This window comes from Carcharhinus amblyrhynchos, chromosome 9 (genome assembly GCF_965287045.1).
Source record: "Carcharhinus amblyrhynchos chromosome 9, sCarAmb.v2.hapA, whole genome shotgun sequence".
Taxonomy (NCBI): Eukaryota; Metazoa; Chordata; class Chondrichthyes; order Carcharhiniformes; family Carcharhinidae; genus Carcharhinus; species Carcharhinus amblyrhynchos.
This window is the reverse complement of record NC_137332.1, coordinates 85452447-85476474: the sequence shown is the minus strand read 5'-3', so window position 1 is coordinate 85476474 and position 24028 is coordinate 85452447. Positions and strand designations below refer to the sequence as shown.

General features: G+C 41.4%; 1 protein-coding gene across 3 annotated transcripts in view; it reads left to right on the top strand.

The window, feature by feature from the left end:
- The window catches only part of ralgps2 (Ral GEF with PH domain and SH3 binding motif 2), a 359688-nt gene that overhangs the window by 25320 nt on the left and 310340 nt on the right, over window positions 1-24028 (top strand). For all 3 annotated transcript variants that reach the window (XM_080196004.1, XM_080196003.1, XM_080196005.1), the window contains exons 2-4: window positions 709-833; window positions 8408-8515; window positions 18149-18199. In XM_080196004.1, coding sequence (XP_080052130.1) covers window positions 777-833; window positions 8408-8515; window positions 18149-18199 — 216 coding nt within the window. In that variant the 5' untranslated portion in view covers window positions 709-776. The remainder of the gene's footprint in view (window positions 1-708; window positions 834-8407; window positions 8516-18148; window positions 18200-24028) is intronic.

The window sequence follows — 24028 nt, the reverse complement described above, 5'->3', positions numbered from 1 at the left end:
ACATCATAAAAAATACATGACAAAAAAGCTTAACTCACTGAGATTGGCATTTTTTGGTAGAAAATCAAAACATGCAATTAAGAACTGAAAAATTATTGGAAATTTATAAAATCCATTTGAGAAACTATATTCCTGCAATATTTAATGTTTTGAGGAAGGAGGATATAACCAAAGTCATTGAGAGAAATTGAATTTGAGATCATTCAAGTTGTATGTTTCAAATGGTAAGGTATTGGGAAATGAATACTTCCAGATAAACTGGCCTCACTGGCCACTTCTAAATTATTGTATCATTGAGAACGGAATGAAATTAGAATGAAATTATTAAGTATGTTGGGAATTTAAATGCATAGATATTATACTTTGTGGTAATGTTACAGTTTAAATGTAAAACTCTTGTTGAGGAAACATATTCAAGTGCATGCAATTAATAGTTTGCCATTGTGTAAGCTTTTTGTGTACAATAATTGTGAGTCAACTTTCCTCTCATCAGCTTCTTTGTCAATTTATGGCAGCTGTTTTGTCGGCATAAATTTGCAGTGCTAATTTGCTTTTTAGTCATTCAGCTGGTCATGGAAGAGAAAATTAAGTACTTGGATTTGTCTGATTACATTACACACCACTTTATGAAGTAAAGTGCTTAATAAATAAGGAGTTTGAGCTACCCTGATAGAAATCTTGTAACTGTGCTATTTCTTTGTGTTGAAGGAGTGATGAAGGTCCCATCTTGACCATGAGCTTTCCATAGTGCTGCTGTGGTGGTTGGCATAGGAAGTATGGACCTGACCAACGGACAGTCGAGCACCATATATTTTACAGCCACTGCTTCGGAGGTAAGGCTTCCATTTATTCTTTGAAATCTCACATAACCATCTGTGTTTATGTTTTTCTTATTCTCCAATTTTAAGTCCTTAGAAGTTTCAAATGGGCTTTTCATAATGGTGCCTATTAGTATTGGTGAATAAGCCCTAATAACAACTTGTATTTGCACCCATAACATAGTCAAGCATCCTGAAGCATTTTACAGGAGTGTTATCAAAAGAAACATGACATTCGGGCCAGATGAGGAGAGGTTTGGGTGGATTTGGTTAAACAGGTAAGCTTTAGAAAAGTAGAAAAAAAATTTTCAAATAGAAATGATGGACTCAGGACAGGGGCAGCAGCCAACAAGCACTATGAATGAACACAGGGAAAATTTAGAGTTGTAAGCCTAGTTACGTAGCAGTTATTGAGATGTGTTTATCCTAAATGGTCGGGGTTGGGAATAGAGAGGAAACAATAGGAAGCAATCCAGAGATTCTACAGTGTGATGAAATTGATGTGGGTAGGATGAAGTTGGCATTAAGCAACAATAAACGATGTCCATGTTCAGAAATAGGTGTGGTGGGCAGTTGAAGTCCAGGAATTACTTTTAAGTGTGTGATATCAAATGGGCACACTGATACTTCCACAAAAACAAAAAGTCATAATAAACTAGGCTTGTACTCGTTAGAGTTTAGAAGAATGAGGGGAGATCTCATTGAGACGTGTAAGATGATGAATGGGATGGATAGGATAGAGGTGGAGAGACTCTTCCCGCTCAGAAAGGACAGTAGGACCAGGGGGCACAGCCTCAAGATAAAGGGGGGGCGGTTTAGAACGGAGTTGAGGAGGAACTTCTTCACTCAAAGGGTGGTGAATCTCTGGAATTCTCTGCCCGTTGAAGTGGTGGAGGCTACCTCGCTAAATATTTTTAAGACGCGGGTTGATGGGTTTTTGATAAGCGAGGGGATTAAGGGTTATGGGGAGAGGGCGGGAATGTGGAACTGAGCCACAACAGATCAGCCATGATCTTATTGAATGGTGGGGCAGGCTCGAAGGGCCAGATGGCCTACTCCTGCTCCTATTTCTTATGTTCTTATGATCCAAACTGATGTTACTGCTGGATAAATCAGATTCCAGGAAGGAACCTGGCCTGATAGATCCTGAGTTTTTTATTCTTGCTCAGAAACAGAGTGTGGCTACTAAACAGAGTCAAAAAAGTCTGCTGATGGCCTTTTAACAAAAGAATAAAACGTTTATTGAACCAGAAATGATTAACTATATTGCAATATCATTTGTCCCACATATATTTTATAAATATATCCCAATTTCTAAGATTATTACAAGTTGTAAATTCTATTTTATATTTCTATGTTATACAGTCCATGAATTAAAAGGCGAAATGTGGTTGATTACACCACATTCCGAAACTAAGTGATAGATGCAAGCGTAGCAACTACAATGGATCTCTCATCAACCCCACCCACTGCCGCACAGATGGTTGTCACACTGAGCCAGTTGGTCTCCAGAAACTCTGCCTTTCATGTAAAGGTTTCCAATATCCACTCATGAAGACCCCACCTTGGAATCTCCTCCCTAAAGACATTTTCTCTCAAGCATCTTCAAAAAGTATCCACTTCCAGGGTTTTGAACTCTCCTTCCAATGTACCTATTCCCTGGTTCACAATGATCATTCAAGCTTGGACTTCTGCGCATCCTCTCAGATATTCATCTGTACTACAGAACATCACTGCATCTCAGGCCCATAGTAAGGAGTCACCAGCTTTTGGCTATCACCTCGGATCTTCTGGATTTTTGCAAGCCCTTTGTGCTCTATTTCCTGCCTCTTTCTCTCTTCATTTTGGAAACTTCTCTGCTCTCTAACTGAAATGCACAAGGGATCTGTGTTTAATTCCTGTTCTCGTTCCTTAACTTGGTATCCCTGGTATTTGGGGCTTCCTTTCTTCTGGGAAATGTAGTCTCCAAAGCTCCGGACCTTTTGTGCCTTTCTATGTAATGGTGGTTTATTCTAGGTCACCTGACCCTCGCTTTTGTGCTGTTTCACTTTCTGTTTCAGGGCTCTTCCTTTTTCTCTTTTGCACAAATGCAGGGTCCCCTTCAAGTAAGAAGAAACAGAAAAGAACCAACTGTGCAGATGATCAGGGCCATTTACCAGCTCTACAAGGATCCTGACGAAGCTCTGGTTAACACATGAGTAGAACCACCAAAGCTTAAAAAGGGAATGATCTGCATATGTGTAGCAGTTTCAAGGGGCTAGCGCATGTGCAGAAACTGCTGAGACTGACTGTGAACTGTAGTTCCCAGTCTCCGAAGGCCCAAACTTGATTTTTTTTCTTCCTCTTATTACTATAAGATATTCTGAATTGGTTGCAAGACGGCAGAAGAAACGGTCATCATAAAATCCAGAAACATTGGAGAAATATACTTTGACCCATGAAGTGAACCATAAAATATAATTGAAGCTGAAAAAGAAGTAAAACCAGTCACAGGCTCAGCAGTTGATAGCAGTGGGAATCAAGGCTGAATGGGTTACAAAGGATAAAAGGCATGGAAATGGGTCATTCGGCTCAACAAGTCCATTGCCAGTGTTTATTTTCCACTCCATCCTCCTCCCATCTTTTCTTGGCTAAGTCTACTATTGCACTATCCGATTTTTCCCTCGTATGCTTGTCTAGTTTCCCCTTCCATGCATCTATACAGTTCACTCCAGCAATTCCCAGTGGTAGTGCGCTCCACATTCTTCCCATTTTTGGGGTGAAGAAGTTTCTTCTGAATTTCCTGTTGGATTTCTTGGTGATTGTTTTATACTGATGGCCTATTGTTTTGCTGTTCTGAATATCTCCTCTGTCAAAATCTTGTATAATTTTAAAGACCTGTATTTAGGCACTTATGAGGGAAGATTCCAAGCTACAATCTCTCAGCCTTATGAGCGAAGATTCCAAGCTGCCAGCCTTTTCTTGATATGTATGCCCATGCATTTCTGGTATCACCTTTTGATTAAGTTAACTGTCAATCACTAATAACTCGTGTATTCTCCATGGGGATGCCTCTCCCAATCATAGACCATTTGCCAAACAATCAGCATTCTTTTTCATACAGTACAAATTTGTTGTTATCCCTTGCAATTCTTGCAAATTGTCCTGTTGAGTGCAAGTTGAAAAGCTTTGGAAAAAAGTCTCCCTTTTTCAGCAACACTTGCTATCATAGATTGGCTTATTGTTAGGCAAAATTAGTGGAAAATCATGTGCTCCACTTTATCTTGAATGGTTTAAAACACAATGCTTGGATAAAACCTCACTATCATAACAACATCCTCTTCTGTGCCTATTTTTACGCTGTGGAGACCTGAACTGCTTGCAGAACTCTAAATGCGATGTGATGAAATTTTTAGATAACCTTGTATTTTTGAGACAGACCCTAATTAAAATGAAGATTAAGAAAGTAAACTAACCTTTCTAGGGTTAGACTGAAATGGAGGATCAGAAACCAAAACTTCTGGTTAAAACCATATAAAGGGAGACAAAGCTATCAGATCTCAGTATAAGTTAATGAGTCCAGTGATGCAAGCCGAAGAAGACAGTCTAGATCCGATGCTGTGGTATTGTTACTGGACTAGTAATCCATAGACCCAGGGCAGTGCTTTGGGAGCCCAGGTTCAGATCTCATCATGGAAGATGATGGAATTTAAATTCATTAAAAATCTGGACTTAAAAATCCAGTAATGACTGTGAAGGCATTGTTGATTTTTGTAAAAACCTATCTGGCCTACTCAAATCCTCCTGGGAAGGAAATCTGCTGTTCTCACTTGGTCTGACCGATGTGGGACTCCAAATCCACAGCAATGTAGTTGACTCTGAACTGCCATTTGAAATGGCCTGTACAGTTAAAGGACAGCCACAGACGGGCAATATATGCTGGCCATGCCAGCTACGCCCGTATCCCTTAAAAGAACAAAAAGAACTGAGAATAAAAAATACACAATTGCTGCAGCTATTTCTATGACTTGAAGGTAGCATTTGTGAATCTATGCAAAGTAATCTGAGTTGAGGAGATTCTGTAGATATGTGCCATTTTTAGCAAAATCTGTAGCCATTGAATTTGTGTTAGTTGTGAGCTTTTGTTGACTGGGGGTCAGGTTACCACTGAGAAGAAGTGGAGCTGAAATTCTTTGTGAGGAAGAGAGAGTTTTAAAAGACGTTGACTGATGTTGGTGTCTTGCATGCTGAATAGACTGCCAAGCCAATTCATAAGATCCATCTTAGTTGTGTTTGTCATTTATTGTGTAATTTGCAGTTTATAATCGACCACAATTTTCCCACTAAATCATGTATAATGAATGATCATTTTGGCTTTTCTTGTGTAGGTGATTAACTCAGATAGCATTTAGTGTTTACTTTGTTTGACTCTTGTATAGTAAAATAACTTCTGTTTTAAACTGAGCAATCTCGTGGGTTCATTCTTTCAGCAACTAACTGGGATTTCTAATTCCTGCTATTTGTTTAAAAAAATTACTGAGCTTCACCAAGATAGTAAAAGTGGCCTAACCAAGGGTGTAACTATTACTTCTCTATGTGTAAATTGTATCCTTTGGAAATAAAATCTAATGGCCAATCTTTTTTATGACCTTGCTAACCTCTGGCAGTTTTTGGTGATTGGTGTATTTGAACTCCAAAATCCTTTGTTCCTCTATCTCTCCTAGTTCTGTACCTTCTAAATAAGAAGTAACCTCTTGCTTTTTCCTGTCAAAGCATACTGTGTCACGTTTAGCTGTGTTGAACAAAATATGCCAATTATTTGCCCTTTCCTCAAGTTGATTAATGTCCTCCTCTAATTTGGTATAGTCCTCCTGAGTATTGACTATTCCTCCCACAATTTGATGTCATCTGTCAATATAAACATTATGTTTTTATTACAAAGTTCAAATCATTAAAGTAAATTGCGAGCAGCAGTGATCCTAGTACTGATCGTTGTGAAGCAGCACTTTTTAACTTCTCCCATTCAGGTTTTATCCCACTTTCACATTCAAGAATTCATCGATGTCTCGTGGTCTCGTACAAGTGTATAAGTTATTAGAAATTCCTTCTCTGTCTTGCATGTTACCAGTCTCCTTTTGTTCTCTCTCTTACAGTCATTATTATACATTATTTCAGAGAGCGCCCATTCACATTCATTGGTTAATTAAACACATTTGCAGAGGTGGCTGATACTAATTGGCTGTGACCTCTGATAATGCAGTGGACGCGAATTAGTGGTCTCTGCCAAGGTTAGCTGATCACGAGCTGTGAATGTGTGCAGTATGCTTCAGCATATTTTAACACTGTAACATGTCCCAGCACAAGTAAAACCTGAGACCTCAGCTGGATTTATCCTGTGAGAAAATGTTAGTACAAATACACTGTAAGAAATGTTATCAAAGTTATAAAGAAATAATAAAAAAAAATTTGGCTTCTCACACCGCTCTCTGCTTTCTGTTTTGAAGCCAGCTCCCAATCCATTTGGCCCCTTGTTTCTCTGCACATTTTCTGACCTGATTCATTAGTCTGTTATATAATTCTTTACCAATTGCATTTGAAGATGCAGGTAAATTATATCTGTTGCATTGTCATTGTTGATTCTCTCTTTTCCCTCGTCAAAAATTCAGAGGTTGATCAAGCAAAATTTTCGATTTTGGAATCAATGTTGATCATGCGCTATTTTAATCTTCATTTTTGGATATTCTTCTTTCTCCTTTTACCATTGAAACATAAAATCCCTACAGTGCAGAAGGAGGCCACTCAGCCCATCAGGCCTGCACTGGCAACAATCTCACCCATGCATTTACTCTGCGAATCCCTTTGACACTAAGGCAATTTAGCATCAACCTAGAAGATTTATCTTTGGAATGTGGGAGGAAACCGGAGCACCGGAGAAAACCCATGTAGACACGGGGAAAATGTGCAAACTCCACACAGTCACCTGAGGCCAGAATTGAACCCAGGTCCCTGGCGCTCTGAGGAAGCAGTGCTAACCACTGTGCCACCCCTTAGTAAGAATTCCATTATTTTTCGTACCACAGATGTGAACCTGACAGATATATAATTCCCCGAACATGTTCTGGCTTCTTCCTTAAATATAGGAATTACATGAGCTATCTGTCCATTCTCTGGTATCAGAGAAGATGCAAATGAACATTATGCAATCATCAGCAAATCTCCCCATCCTGACCTCATGATGGAAGGAGGCCATTGATAAAGCAGCTGAAGATGGTTGTGCCTTGGACACTATCCAGAAGAACTCTTTCCTAGGATTGAGATAATTGATCTCCAATAACCACAACTATTTTCCTTTGTGCCAGGTACAACTCCAACTAATGGAGATGTATTCCCCCTTATTCGCACTGACTCCAGTTTTACTAGGGCACCTTGATGTCATATTTGGTCAAATGCTGTTTTGATGTCAAGAGCATCTTGCTTCTGGAGTTCAGCTCTTCTGTTCAAAGCTGTAATGAGGTTAGGAGGTGGGTGGCCCTGTTGGAACTGAAACTAAACATCAGTGAACAGGTTGTTGCTAAATAAGTGCTGCTTGATAGCACTTTCTGTCACTTTGCTGAAGTGATAGGCTGAAGCTGGCATGGGTCAGCAGGAAACAGTTTTTCCTGTTCAAAATGGTTTTTTCCCCTCTTGAAAGTCAGTTTATACATCTTTTTCATCCTGTTTAAACTTTACTCAGAGTTACGTCTGGGTCACTTAATCCCACCTTATCAGGCTTTAGGAATATCTTATTTCAGAGCAGTGCTGGAGTCATGTCCTGCCAGAGGTAACATGTCTAAGCTATCCTGCTGTGAAAGTTTTCATTATAAGAGAGTGAGCTATTTCTATAATTAATATAACTGTCAAGATTTTATAAGGTCTATTAAACAGCGATACCTGGAGAATGATAGTATATTTTCCTAGATCGTTGAAGCTGCACCATTAGAAAATGTTACACCACCTAGAGTCCATTTGGTTGGTGCCTCTCAAATTTACCTCTGTATCCAACTCCTCCAACACCAATGCCTTGTGCGGGAATTACATATTATTTACAGAATACTTTACAGCAACCTATTAAGGTCTCTTTGATAACACCCCCCAGCCTCGTACTATCCACCATCAAGGATGAGCAATAATCATGAGAGTATTGTTAACTGCAAGTTACTCTCTTAAATAGCAAGCCATTCAGATTTGAACATCTGCTATTTCTTTATCATTGGTTGGTCAGAATCTTGAAATTGATAATACCTATCATTATTCTGGGAACATTATCACCAAAAGCACTGCAGCGGTTTAAATAGAGGGGTTAGATGGAATGGACAATAGTACTGCAGCTTTGGAAGCATTGCCCTCATTTAGAGAACAATCATTTTTATAAACTCCCAAAACTTTGGTACTTAAGTCCAGCTGTCCCATGATCTCTCTGATAGCCTATACAGCACCCCCCTCCCCAACTTTTCACTTTTGTTCCCTCTGGTTTTCTTTTTAATGCTTTACACATTCCAACACCTGATTCCTAACTGTTACCTGAAGAAGATACAATTTCCTTAGCTCATGAATGTATCTTATTCCTGCAGAGAAGTAGCAGCTCCGAGTCTCTGAGTGAGAAAGCTTCAAATGACCCCAAGAAAAGTTTTGATGCAGTGGTGTTTGATGTCCTGAAGGTGACACCAGAAGAGTTTGCTGTGAGTATATATGGTGATTATATTCTGTTAGCACTAGGCCTGGATTGTTTATAAAACTGAATTGAACAAGGGAAATGCAACTAGTGTAACATTTACTAGTGTTATTTTAGAATCACATACATTGGAGTATGTTTACCTAACAGGTTGGAAAACACAAGGGGTGTGTGGGGTAGAACAGTACCTTTTACTAATCATGCTCTAAAACTATATATTTTTTACACAAAGTAAATTCTTGAAGTTATCCCAGCTTGCCATTTTGGATTTTTTTTTCCAATAGTATAATTTTCTTAGAGAGGTTGCTAATTTTGACATCCTTATTCATTTCAGTAATAAGGCAGTTTTGTGGTTGTCGGGGTTTCTGATCTGAGATATGCTTCAATCCTTGGGGCAATGTGCAGGTGACCAGGGGAAGGTGACTGGGAGGAGGTGGGGAGCAGGAAAACACTGTTAAACTGAAAAATATCATGCCAGTAATGTGTTTTCTCGAGTACCAGTTTCTAAGAAAGTTTTGAGATGCACTCTTCCTTTAATGGAGGTGATCTGGAATCCAAATGATTACTCCCTGTCACTAACAAAATCAAAATTGCCTGGGAGAAAGAATATGTTAAATTAAAGTTATAAAATGGGATTATTTGAAGATTTGAATTTTTTGACAAATATATGTACGTACACTTCTTTCTGTGTGCATGAGATTGATAGTCGTGATACTTTGAGTTACAGAGATTTTATTCTTAGTTCCTTTTTTTTCCTTCTAAGAGAAATTTACAATAAATCCTTTTTTTTTGGTTCTGAGCATATATTAATCTTTTACATCATTTAAAAAAAATTATAACAGCTAATTCGGAAAATAATGAACTGTAGTCGGTACAGTATTTTTTGATAGCTCACTGTTTATTTTTATTGAGCATGTTGAACAACATGAATTGCATTTTTTTCAAAAACAGAAAGAAAATTTCAATATAATTGCCACTTCTTCCTTTCCAGAAAGGTTGAACTCCTGTTAAGGCTTATGCTCTTTTTGGAGGCAAAATTTTTAGAATTGAATCAAACTCACAATCTGGCTTCATGCGAAGTGACAATGGCTTTCCACTCTGTTCCCATCTTCTCATTTAAGGATTGGCGTCAGCATCTTATTTTCCTAATCTTTGATTCCCATGTTCAAACTCATATTGCAAATTTCATATACTGAAATTTCTGATTTTTTGTGTGGTGTACAGGAACATCATTTTCCCAAAATTTAAATCCTTTGTTATTCTTGCTCAGTGGTGATCCTGTATTTGAGAGATGTGAGCAGCTGCTTAACCTTAGATGTACTGCAGCTGAATCTGATCTGTTTTGACTTGGTACCCTCTCACAAACTGCTGAAGCAGAATTGCTTGGACATGAACACCCCCAATTGATACCTTCTAATTTACCACTTTACTTGGGTTTTTATTTCTAGATTTACTTTTAAAATTATAACTAATTAAGTGTTCTGCTTGACTAGACATTTGTCAATCTTGAAATTTCATGGGCTGGATTTTATAACAAACTGCAGGCAGGAAAGCAAGTGGATGGACCTGTACAATAGGGCACTGTGTCATTGGCCCAGCTGATCCACAATTTCATGAGCAGTGGGGAGATAGCCTGCGGCTTATTTAAGGCCCCTAAGGAGGCCCATTTGGATCTCATCAACCCGCCCATGACAATTTAACAGGTCATGCAAGTGACCCATGTGGGCTGCTGGCCAGTGAGGGGAGAATGCCTCCTTTCTGAGTCCCCACTGTGAAGTGGATGCCCCACCTAATCCAACTTTCTGGGGACCTGGCCTGGGTTTTGGAGCATCCATGGTTCCTCTTTCTCCAGGACCTGAATAGCAATGACATTGGTGACCAACAACTTCATGAGGCAGGACTTTGTTCTGGAGAGTGGCAGAAGTCTTGCCTTTTAAGAATTAAAGGCCTATCATCTGATTAACGAAAGTGGGGCACACCCTTGCCATTTACACTAGGATATGGGAAGCCTGCTGTAAGCATATAATCCAGCCCGATGTCCCTGTTGATATCATATATGGTTAGACTAACCCCAGTACCCAGAACTAGATAGCAATTCCTCGAAGACATTGCACACAATGGACACCAATGTAAGGTTGATTAATATTTTGTTGCACTTGTGAACTTAATGTCAATACAGAGTATTAAATGTTTGGTTTGTTATCCTGATGAAATTTTTATTAAACTTCAAGGTTTAAAAAATTGTCTCATTGGAAAACAACACAAATTTTATGCTGCAAGTTGAAATGCAGCACACAGTGTCACCCAAACATAAGCTGCCTTGTCAGGCATTAAAAATTCTGATGCAATTCTTTAGTTCTGCCATTGGTTGTGAAAGGACTCAAACTTAGCCAATGACTTCTCGGTTTTAAATAATGCGCCTTAATTACCCTCCCTGCTCCCATATTCCAGTTACATTATTAACATGTTCCATTTTGGCTGTTGCAGCAGCTGTTTTCTTCAGAGCTAATACTTATTAAATCACAAAAATACTTTCAGTTCAGTCACCTCTGACATTCACTTTTTCCTTAAAACCTACCTTACATGCACATGCCTATGAATGCAGTTTTTGATATGTGCATTGAGCATGCTGATGTTTTTGATTGAAAATCTGAATAATTGTTTGATGTTTATTCCCAATTGAATTATATGCCTACTATTAAATTTAGAAATTGATGTCTTTCAATATAGTTCAGGTCTTCTGAAGCTCATTCTGTTGGAGACAAAAATCATATGGTAATTTGGAGCAATTAATGAATTTTGATATTAAAAATCCAGTGCTTTAAGAGTATCTTCAGAAATGATATCTAATTGTACTAAATATGTAAGCTTATATCATCTAATATTTTCACATTGTTTTATAAAGCTGGTTAAGATGTTACTTGTTTATGACTATGTCATGAATCTTGTTGTACATCATTCATTTATGAAAGGAAAATGTTTAAAAAACATAGAGTTGAAAGTTTTTTTGAAAATGTAACTAGAAAAATAGATAAGGGGGAAACCAGTGGATGTGCTATATTTAGAATTTCAGAAAGCTTTTGATAAAGTCCCACACAAGAGGTTAGTAAACAAAATTAGAGCACATGGGATTGGAAGGAATCTGGATTGAGAATTGGTTAATGGACAGAAAACAGAGAGGGAAAATGAATGGGTAATTTTCAGGTTGTAAAAAGTCTGACAACACCAGGTTTTAGTCCAAACTATTTATTTGATAATATACTCACAAGCTTTCGAGGGGACTGCCTCTTCGTCAGGTGAATGGAGAGTTCTGGCCTCAGACAGAGCATATAAAGCACAGACAGTTTAGAGATTACTGATTAAAATGTGAATCCTTACACCTAACCTGCTGTTCAAGACCTGAAGTGGCTGATAATGTGAGTGGAAGGAGCACTGATCACAGTTTAAAGAGATGTGTATTGTCTCCAGACAGTACAGTAAGTGAGGTTTTGCAAACCCAGGCAAGTCACGGGGGTTACAGATAGTGCGACATGAACCCAAGATCCCTGTTGAGACCGTCCTCATGTGTGCGGAACTTGGCTATCAGTCTCTGTTCAGCGACTCTGCGCTGTCGTGTGTCGTGAAGGCCGCCTTGGAGAACGCTTACCCGAAGGTCAGAGGCTGAATGCCCGTGACCACTGAAGTGTTCGCCAACAGGAAGGGAACAGTCTTGCCTGGTGACTGTCGAGCGATGTTCATTCATCCGTTGTCGTAGCGTCTGCATGGTCTCCCCAATGTACCATGCTTCGGGACATCCTTTCTTGCAACGTATCAGGTAGACAATGTTGGCCGAGTTGCAAGAGTATTTACCATGTACCTGGTGGATGGTATTCTCACGTGTGATGATGGTATCCGTGTCGATGATCCGGCATGTCTTGCAGAGGTTGCTGTGACAGGGTTGTGTGGTATTGTGGTCACTGTTCTCCTGAAGGCTGGGTAGTTTGCTGCGAACAATGGTCTGTTTGAGGTTGTGTGGTTGTCTGAAAGCAAGAAGTGGGGGTGTGGGGATAGCCCTGGCGAGATGTTCGTCTTCATCAATGATATGTTGAAGACTCCGGAGAAGATGTCGTAGCTTCTCCGCTCCGGGGAAGTACTGGACGACGAAGGGTACTCTGTCCACTGTGTCCTGTGTTTGCCTTCTGAGGAGATCGGTGCGGTTTTTCGCTGTGGCGCATCGGAACTGCCGATCTATGAGTCGAGCACCATATCCTGTTCTTACGAGGGCATCTTTCAGGGTCTGGAGGTGTCTGTCACGATCCTCCTCATCTGAGCAAATCCTGTGTATACGGAGGGCTTGTCCATAGGGAATAGCTTCTTTAACATGTTTAGGGTGGAAACTGGAGAAGTGGAGCATTGTGAGATTGTCTGTGGGCTTGCGGTACAGTGAGGTGCTGAGGTGACCGTCCTTAATGGAGATGCGTGTGTCCAAGAATGCAACTGATTCTGGGGAATAGTCCATGGTGAGTCTGATGGTGGGGTGGAATTTGTTGATATCATCATATAGTTGTTTCAGTGATTGTTCACCATGAGGCCAAGGGAAGAAAATGTCATCGATGTATCTAGTGTACAGCATCGGTTGAAGATTCTGTGCAGTGAAGAAGTCTTGTTCGAACCTGTGCATGAAGATGTTGGCATATTGAGGTGCAAATTTGGTCCCCATGGCTGTTCCATGTGTCTGGATGAAAAACTGGTTGTTGAAGGTGAAGACATTGTGGTCCAGGATAAAGCGGATGAGTTGTAAAATTGCATCTGGAAACTGGCAGTTGTCAGCATTGAGTACTGAGGCAGTTGCAGCAATGCCATCGTTGTGGGGGATGTTGGTGTAGAGCGCTGAGACATCCATTGTGACGAGGAGTGTCCCTGGTTCAACTGCTCCGTGTGTGCTGAGTTTCAGTAGGAAGTCCGTAGTGTCGCGACAAAAGCTGGGGGTTCTTTGTACAATGGGTTTCAGGATGCCCTCGACGTAGCCGGAGAGGTTCTCACACAGAGTTCCATTGCCCGATACGATGGGACGGCCAGGTGTGTTTGCCTTGTGTATCTTTGGGAGGCAGTAGAGATCTCCAATGCGGGGAGTACATGGAATGAGAGCACGGAGGGTGCTCTGAAGGTCCGGATCAAAGGTCTTGATCAGATTGTTGAGTTGACGAATGTGTTCTTTGGTCGGATCTGTGGGTAATTGTCTGTAGTGTTCCTCATTGTTTAGTTGTCGGTACACTTCTTTACAGTAATCCGTTCTGTTCAGTATGACGATGGCCCCTCCTTTGTCTGCTGGTTTGATGACAATGTTGCGGTTTGTCTTGAGAGCGTGGATGGCGTTGCGTTGTGCTTGGGTGATGTTCGGGGCTGTCTTGTGAGTGCGGCTGATGAATCTGGTGTTAACGCACCTCCTGATGGTTTGGGCATACAAGTCCAGTCGAGGGCAGCGGCCTTCCGGAGGAGTCCAATTGGATTCCTTCCTCTTAGGCTGTTGCACTGCGGATCTCTCTGTCGCCTACATGCACACCAAGAATAGGAAACTTGAGAAACTCAGCATCGCCGCCAGCAACAACCAAGCCTCCCCCGGCACCACAGTAGAAAACAGCACTACCGCAGGGAGGTCTATTGTCAACTTGTCGGACTACACACTTCAACCAGATGAAATCGAAGTTCTCAGCCGAGGGCTCAATTTCTGCCCCACCACCAAAATGGACCCCATCAGTCTCGCAGCGGACACAGAGGAATTCATCAGGCGAATGAGGCTGCGGGAGTTTTTCCACAAACCCCAAGAGGCCAGCAACGAACACAATGAGACAGTCGATGAACCAGAACAGCCGACAGAGAGATCCGCAGTGCAACAGCCTAAGAGGAAGGACTCCAATTGGACTCCTCCGGAAGGCCGCTGCCCTCGACTGGACTTGTATGCCCAAACCATCAGGAGGTGCGTTAACACCAGATTCATCAGCCGCACTCACAAGACAGCCCCGAACATCACCCAAGCACAACGCAACGCCATCCACGCTCTCAAGACAAACCGCAACATTGTCATCAAACCAGCAGACAAAGGAGGGGCCATCGTCATACTGAACAGAACGGATTACTGTAAAGAAGTGTACCGACAACTAAACAATGAGGAACACTACAGACAATTACCCACAGATCCGACCAAAGAACACACTCGTCAACTCAACAATCTGATCAAGACCTTTGATCCGGACCTTCAGAGCACCCTCCGTGCTCTCATTCCACGTACTCCCCGCATTGGAGATCTCTACTGCCTCCCAAAGATACACAAGGCAAACACACCTGGCCGTCCCATCGTATCGGGCAATGGAACTCTGTGTGAGAACCTCTCCGGCTACGTCGAGGGCATCCTGAAACCCATTGTACAAAGAACCCCCAGCTTTTGTCGCGACACTACGGACTTCCTACTGAAACTCAGCACACACGGAGCAGTTGAACCAGGGACACTCCTCGTCACAATGGATGTCTCAGCGCTCTACACCAACATCCCCCACAACGATGGCATTGCTGCAACTGCCTCAGTACTCAATGCTGACAACTGCCAGTTTCCAGATGCAATTTTACAACTCATCCGCTTTATCCTGGACCACAATGTCTTCACCTTCAACAACCAGTTTTTCATCCAGACACATGGAACAGCCACGGGGACCAAATTTGCACCTCAATATGCCAACATCTTCATGCACAGGTTCGAACAAGACTTCTTCACTGCACAGAATCTTCAACCGATGCTGTACACTAGATACATCGATGACATTTTCTTCCCTTGGCCTCATGGTGAACAATCACTGAAACAACTATATGATGATATCAACAAATTCCACCCCACCATCAGACTCACCATGGACTATTCCCCAGAATCAGTTGCATTCTTGGACACACGCATCTCCATTAAGGACGGTCACCTCAGCACCTCACTGTACCGCAAGCCCACAGACAATCTCACAATGCTCCACTTCTCCAGTTTCCACCCTAAACATGTTAAAGAAGCTATTCCCTATGGACAAGCCCTCCGTATACACAGGATTTGCTCAGATGAGGAGGATCGTGACAGACACCTCCAGACCCTGAAAGATGCCCTCGTAAGAACAGGATATGGTGCTCGACTCATAGATCGGCAGTTCCGATGCGCCACAGCGAAAAACCGCACCGATCTCCTCAGAAGGCAAACACAGGACACAGTGGACAGAGTACCCTTCGTCGTCCAGTACTTCCCCGGAGCGGAGAAGCTACGACATCTTCTCCGGAGTCTTCAACATATCATTGATGAAGACGAACATCTCGCCAGGGCTATCCCCACACCCCCACTTCTTGCTTTCAGACAACCACACAACCTCAAACAGACCATTGTTCGCAGCAAACTACCCAGCCTTCAGGAGAACAGTGACCACAATACCACACAACCCTGTCACAGCAACCTCTGCAAGACATGCCGGATCATCGACACGGATACCATCATCACACGTGAGAATACCATCCACCAGGTACTCTTGCAACTCGGCCAACATTGTCTACCTGATACGTTGCAAGAAAGGATGTCCCGAAGCATGGTACACTGGGGAGACCGTGCAGACGCTACGACAACGGATGAATGAACATCGCTCGACAGTCACCAGGCAAGACTGTTCCCTTCCTGTTGGCGAACACTTCAGTGGTCACGGGCATTCAGCCTCTGACCTTCGGGTAAGCGTTCTCCAAGGCGGCCTTCACGACACACGACAGCGCAGAGTCGCTGAACAGAGACTGATAGCCAAGTTCCGCACACATGAGGACGGTCTCAACAGGGATCTTGGGTTCATGTCGCACTATCTGTAACCCCCGTGACTTGCCTGGGTTTGCAAAACCTCACTTACTGTACTGTCTGGAGACAATACACATCTCTTTAAACTGTGATCAGTGCTCCTTCCACTCACATTATCAGCCACTTCAGGTCTTGAACAGCAGGTTAGGTGTAAGGATTCGCATTTTAATCAGTAATCTCTAAACTGTCTGTGCTTTATATGCTCTGTCTGAGGCCAGAACTCTCCATTCACCTGACGAAGAGGCAGTCCCCTCGAAAGCTTGTGAGTATATTATCAAATAAATAGGTTGGACTAAAACCTGGTGTTGTCAGACTTTTTACTATGTTTACGCCAGTCCAACGCCGGCATACCCACATCATAATTTTCAGGTTGGCAGGCTTGGACTTGTGGGATTCTGCAAGAGTCAGTGTTTGGGTGCCAGCTATTCACAACCTATATCAATGATTTGGATCATTAGTTAGCACTGCTGCTTCACAGTGCCAGGGACCTGGGTTCAATACCAGACTTGGGTCATTGTGTGGAATTTGCCTGTTCTCGCCTTCTCTTCTGGATGCTCCAGTCTCCTTCCATCTCCAAAGATATGCAGGTTAGGTTGATTGGCCATGCAAAATTGCCCCTTAGTGTCAGGGGAGACTAGCAGGGTTAATATGTAGGGTTATGGTGTTAGGGCCTGGGTGGATTGTTGTTGGTGCAGGTTCATTGAGTTGAATGGCTTCCTTCTGCACCGTAGAAATTCTATGATTAAATATAATTTTTCAAGTTTGCAGATGACATAAAGTTCCGTGGAAGTGTGAGTTGTGAGGAGGATGCAAATGTGCTTTAGATGAATTTGGAGGTACTAAGTGAATGGCAGATATTTGGCAGGTGGAATATAATGTAGAGAGATGTGGTCATCCATTTTAGTAGGAAGAACAGACATACTGAGTATTTCTTAAATGGTGAGAAGCTGGAAAGTGTTGAACTTCAAAGGAACAACAGTACAGGTACAACAAGTAATTAATCAAATGGTAGGTTGGCCTTTATTATAAGAGGATTTGAATATCGACGTAAAGATGTCTTCTTGAAATTATATAGAGCCTTAGTGAGACTGCACCTGGAGTATTGTGTGCAGTTTTGGTTTACTTACTCAAGGGAAAATATCTGTCATAAAGGGAGTGCAACAAAGATTCACAAAATTAGTTCCTGGAATGGAGGGATTGTCCTAGGATGAAAGATCAAATAGACAGGGCTTTTATTCTGTGGAGTTTAGGAGAATGAGATGTGATTTCATTCAAAAAGACATAAGTCTTCCAGGGCTTGATGGGAAGATGCAAGAATATTGATTCCCCTGGCTGGGGGAGTAGGGGTGGTCTAGAAGCAGGGGACACAGTCTAAGAGATAGGCCATTTAAGATTAAGATGAGGAGGAATTTCTTCATTCAGAAGGGGCTGGATGTTTGGAATTCTCCAGCCGAGGGACTGAGGAGGCTGAATGGTTGAACATGTTCATGACTGAGTTTGATAGATTTTACAGTAGATGCAGGGCTAGTGCAGGAATGGCATTTATGTAGAAGATCAGCCATAATTTCACTGAATAGCAGAGCAGGTTAATAGAGCTGAATGGCCGTCAGCAATTTACATTCTTGACATTAATTCCACCAATTCTAATAACATACTAGTCTATTTTGTAATGTTTCATATTTTCATAAAATAAAATGCAATCAGAAAACTTACTTTCAATTTACAATGTTCAAAACTGTTGTGAAGGTTTGTTAATTACACAGTTAACTCGCAATGTCTGATCTGTTTGGTTTCTTTCAGAGTCAGATAACACTAATGGATGCACCAGTTTTTAAAGCTATTCAGCCCGAGGTAAGTTCCTTCACGTTACTTCCTAGGTTCTGGCAGTGCACATTGTAATATCTTACGGCATCAGTATGTATACTGAAGATTTGATATTCACAGCCATGTTTACGGTTGATGATGGACTCTAATGTGATCCAGCACCTCTCCTCCATTTCCTTCTACTTCATCTTAGTACCATTCTGATTGTCCAGTTTAACTTCCAAATGTGTGCCATTGATGGTTAATGTTACCTCTCTGCCACTACTTTGCAGCTGTTAAGCTAGATCTTTTTTCAAGATGAATGCTTGTTAGATAGAAGCCATTCTAGCTTCATCCTGAAACCTGACGTATCCATTAATTGAACCATTAATTGGATTCAATCAGCTAAACCTGATAATCTGCAATCCCTCAACCAAGTTCTGAATTTGATTACTAGGAATAACTTTATCTAGTTGCCTAATGTTACTCATTTGCAACACTTTCATTCTAAGTTCCATAACAATTTTATGCATTTTTAAAGAAATATAGAAAAATTCATCAATGTCAAAAGGCCAAGGTCCATCTAGTTCAGCTACTACCAACTAAGGATTGAGATGATACCATAATAATGAGATTGTTTACTAACATGATAATCAAATATGAAACAAAGCAAGCACAGTGATGGAAAACTTCAAAAATCATGCTTCGAAAGTTGCCTATTTCTCTCAAAAATGCTATACTTTGCATAATTATCTTAATTGTACCTCTGGGAAAGTGTTTTCTTATGAAGGGTGTTCAGGGAAAAAAAAGTTGCTATTTATCACCTCCAGGCTTGATTTCTTCAAGCTTTCCTCAGAGGACTGTCAAGCTCCATTCTATGTAAATGCAATATTGCAAAGTCTGTAACATTGCAGGCCAAACCCATTTATCCGTTACTGATGCTGACATTGTTGGTTCTTACTTTCAGACCTTTCTATAGCTATGCTACATGCTTTCTTTGCAATGTTTCTAACCTAATATCTGAGACGGGTTCCCAAACTAGGTTCTGTGGAAGCCCAAAGTCCTACAGGAACCTCCCAGGGGTTCTGTGGCAGGCAAAGCTGATCAGTACAATTTGAGTTTCATGTTGTTTCCAGCTCGTCCAATCATTGGCTGGCTTCTCCAGAATCCAGAGTGAGTGGAGGTAGAGTGGCTTGCGAGGGGTGGAGAACATGCTCAGTGAGAGGGAGTGGTGGGAGTGTGGCCTCCAAGTTAGAACAAGTGTGGGACCTGGGGGAGCCTCGGGCTAGGAGGGGAGCAGGTAGGTCTTGGACAAGGAGGGGAGCAACCAGGTCTTGGACCAGGAGCAGAGCGGTTGAGTCTTGGAGAGAGGTGAGAATGAGTGAGTAAGTGTGTGTGCATACACTCCTCCCTTTAAAACTGACAACATATGGAGACCTATGGACATTTTGTGATAAGAGAAATTTTTCATTATAATTAACATATACACTTAAGACATGGAAAGACTTCTATAAATTAGGGTTTTGTATGTTTGTATCCATGCTGCGAAAAGTCATTTTTTTTTGTGGTTTGGCTCTTCAACACACAGATGTTTCCCAGGGGTTCCTTAGTACTCTTGGGAGGTCAAAAGGGTTCCGTGGCTGGTAAAGTTTGGGAAACGCTCTCCTGGAGTATCTTTCTGCTCTTACTATGGATGGATGTTACAGTTTGCAGAGGAACATAGATAAGCTGCAGAGCTGGGCTGACAGGTGGCAAATGGAGTTTAATATGGAAAAGTGTGAGGTGATTCACTTTGGTAAGAGTAACAGGAGTACAGAATCTAGGGCTAATGGAAGGACTCTTAGTAGCGTTGATGAGCAGAGAGATCTCGGTGTACATGTGCATAGCTCCCTGAAAGTTGGCACCCAGGTTGATAAGGTTGTTAAGAAGGCGTTCAGTGTGTTAGCTTTTACTGGTAGAGGGATTGAATTTCGGAGGTCATGTTGCAACTGTACAAAACTCTGGTGCGGCTGCACTTGGAGTATTGCGTACAGTTCTGGTCACCGCATTATAAGAAAGATGTGGAGGCATTGGAAAGGCTGCAGGGGAGGTTTACCAGGATGTTGCCTGGTATGGTGGGAAGGTCTTATGATGAAAGGCTGAGGGACTTGAGGTTATTTTCATTAGAGAGAAGAAGGTTAAGAGGTGACCTAATTGAGACACACAAGATGATCAGAGGGTTAGGTAGGGTGGACAGTGAGAGCCTTTTTCCTCGGATGGTGATGGCTAACACGAGGGGACGTAGCTTTAAATTAAGGGGTGGTAGTAATAGGACGGATAGAGGGTAGTAAGGGCGTGGAATGCCCTGCCTGCAGCAGTTGTGGACTTGCCAACTTTAAGGGCGTTCAAATGGTCAGTGGCTAGGCATATGGATAACATTGGAATAGTTTAGGTTAGAGGGTCACTAGATTGGTTCGACTGGTTGGTGCAACATCGAGGGCTGAAGGGCCTGTACTGCGCTGTAATGTTCTATGTTCTTCTAATTCTCTACTGTGCTGTATGCTCTCACCATTTCAATCCACCAACAGTGGAAGATCCTACAGTCACTGTGCAGACCACAAATGATTCTTTAACCTCTCCTGAAAAAAATCCTCAAAATCTATTATTTTATGCAATTACTATGTTGGTTATAAATTCTTCACTTTTTTAGCTTGTGTGAACCATGATAGTGTCAGCAAGTAATCTAGCTGGAGGTCATCATAGCTGAAGCTTATTCTGTGCAATGTGACATTCACGCAATAATGCTTATATCTGGGGTCATTGCATCGCAATCAGGAGTGAGTACACATTGATTTGTGTTTGTTTTTAATTGTCCTCTTCACACTAGGGTTGCTGAGATTAGTCACAAGACTGTATAATTGCTCTAGAACAGCCAGTGGGATTGAATATCATTCAAACAATGCTTCTTCCCATGTATCTTCCACTGCATCAAATATATTTCTACATTTTTCTTCAAAAATTCCAGAACCCTCCCTCAACTACTTTCTGCAGCTCCACCATAAGAACATAAGAAATAGGAGCAGGAGTAGGCCATCTAGCCCTTCAGACCCAATCATGAGCCCAGGATTAATGAAGACAAGTAACTGCAAGACTTTAAAAATTTGCCTCCGCTTTTTAGATAACTTGTAGATACTGTACAGTGGTCATTTCTGTACATTACAATGCATTATGTATCTGTAAATTTTTATGATTAATGTTAATGAATATGCTAATATTGATATATTACTCATCTGTAATTGAGAACAAAATTCTGGGTTATTTGATTGAAAATAGGGTATCCCATCTTGGTTCAGGAACATTGGTTCCCACAGGCAAATCATTTCGAGTTACAGTGTTTTGACTTCAGATGCAGTTTTCAGGAATCAGTTATGTTGCAAGTCCGAGGACTGCCTGCAATGGCAATTAAGACTGGGGTGGGAGCAGGGTTGTGGTTGGATTTGAAGTTATTGAAACCACAGTAATTCTGCAGCCTCACAAGTTAATGACTTGAAATTGAAATGGCATAAAATTACTTAGAAATTGCCAAAAGGAACTGGCCATTTGATCCTAATGAACAGTTTATGCTGATGTATACTAAGCTATCTATTTCTATGCACTGTCTTCATAACTTTAAACATCTACATTAGATCTCATAATCTCATCTGACAAAACAGCCCAAACTTTTCACACCTTGTGTTAAATACACAAGTATACTTGAGATATCAAGTCCGAGATATTTTTGAATTAATTAAGATTCAATTTACCATTTAGTTACGGGCACATCAGGCGATGTTGCATAATCACCATTGTATCTCCCATCAGACCATTTTTTGAATGTAAACAATTCTCTGTTAGAACCCAAATTTTTGCCCTGTTCTTTTTTCTCATTTGGCTTATTCCAAAATCTTACCAGAGTGTGCTTCAGGAGATGGCAGAAAGCCTCTAGTGGCTTCTACCTAGTCATTCTTGGTGTGTGTGTCTGGACATTGGACAATAGGCACTTAAACTGTTGAGCATGTCACAGTTGAATTTAATCTGGGTGACATATTCACAAATACAGTTTTCAGCAATGGTCACTGAATGGGTATCACGTACAAAGAGGTGGTCTAATAGTGCCCCTTTTTTCAACTTTTCCCAGCCATGTCTGAGTCCACGTGCTATGCTTGAACTGCTTTCCAAGTTGAGAAGAGCTAAAGTAGCATTGTGAGTGTTGCAGCAAGTTTCACAGTTACTCAACCACAATGTACCTCACCTCCACTCAGAGGCAACACTCAGAATTTAATTTTAAAAACAGCCTTTGTTTTAAACTATAGCAAGGGAATGAGTCAACCATCATGTGGCTTCCAGCTCCCCGAACAAAGGATTATAGTGGCAATTATATCTTCAAGCTCAATTATAAGAAATGAACATATACCAGTCAAAAATGTATATTTGTTTGGAAATTATCTACATTCATTTCAGAATTGGTATTTGATTTGTTTTATTATTGTCACATGTAATAACATACAGTGAAAAACATTGTTTCTTGTGCGCGATATAGACAAAGCATACCGTTCATAGAGAAGGAAATGAGAAAGTGCAGAATGTAGTGTTACAGTTATAACTAAGGTGTAGAGAAATATTAGGTCCATTCAAAAGTCTGCTAGCAGCAGGGAAGAAGCTTTCTTGAGTCGGTTGATACATGACCTCAGACTTTTGTATTTTTCCCCAACTGAAGAAGATGAAAGAGAGAATATCCAGTATGCATGGGGTCCTTAATTATGCTGGCTGCTTTGCCAGGGCAGCATGAAGTATAGACAGAGTCAGTGGATGGGAAGCTGATTTGCATGATGGATTGGGCTACATTCACGACCTTTTGTAGTTTCTTGCGGTCTTGGGGAGAGCAGAAGCCATACCAACCTGTGATACAACCAGAAATTATGCTTTCTATGGTGCACCTGTAAAAGTTGGTGAGAGTCATAGCTGACATGCCAAATTTCCTTAGTCTTTGAGAAAGGAAAGGCGATGGTGGGCTTTCTTAACTATAGTGCCAGCATGGGGGGACCACGACAGGTTGTTAGTGATCCAGCCATCTAAAAACTTGAACCTCTCGACCATTTCTACTTCAGCCTCGTTAATGTAGATAGAGGCATGTTCTCCACTATGCTTCCTGAAGTTGATGACAATCTCCTTTGTTTTGTTGACATTGAGGGAGAGATTGTTGTTGTTGCACCAGTTTCAATGTGGACACAGCCCCATAGATACAATCGTAACCGTTTTTTAAAATTTGTACCTGAGATGTAAGAAAAGGAACAATTTAAGTTGACCAGATATAGATTTTTGAAGTGATAAGAAAAATGTATGGCCGCACCAGTTCACCAGATTCTCTATCTCATTCCTGTATTCTGTCTCATTATTGTTTGAGATCCAACCCACTACGGTGGTGTTGTCGGCAAACATGATAATCGAGTTGGTGGAGAATTTGGCCACACAATCATAAGAGAATAAGGAGTATAGTAGGTGGCTGAGGGGGGCACTGGTTTTGACTATGATTGTGGAGGAGATGTTGTTCTTATCCTTACTAATTGTGGTCTGTGGGTTAGGAAGTTCAGGATCCAGTTGCGGTGGAAGGAGCCAAGGCCCAGACCACAGAGTTTGGAGATGAGTTTCGTAGGAATAATGGTGTTGAAGGCTGAACTGTAGTCTATAAATAGGAGTCTGGCATAGATGTCTTTGTTATCTCAGTGTTCCAGGGTTGAATGCAGGTTTGCTGTGGACCTGTTGCAGCGGCAAACTGTAGTGAATCCAGGCAGGCTGGAATTGATTCGTGCCGTGACTAACCATTTGAAGCGCTTCATAACAATGGATGTCAGAGCCACC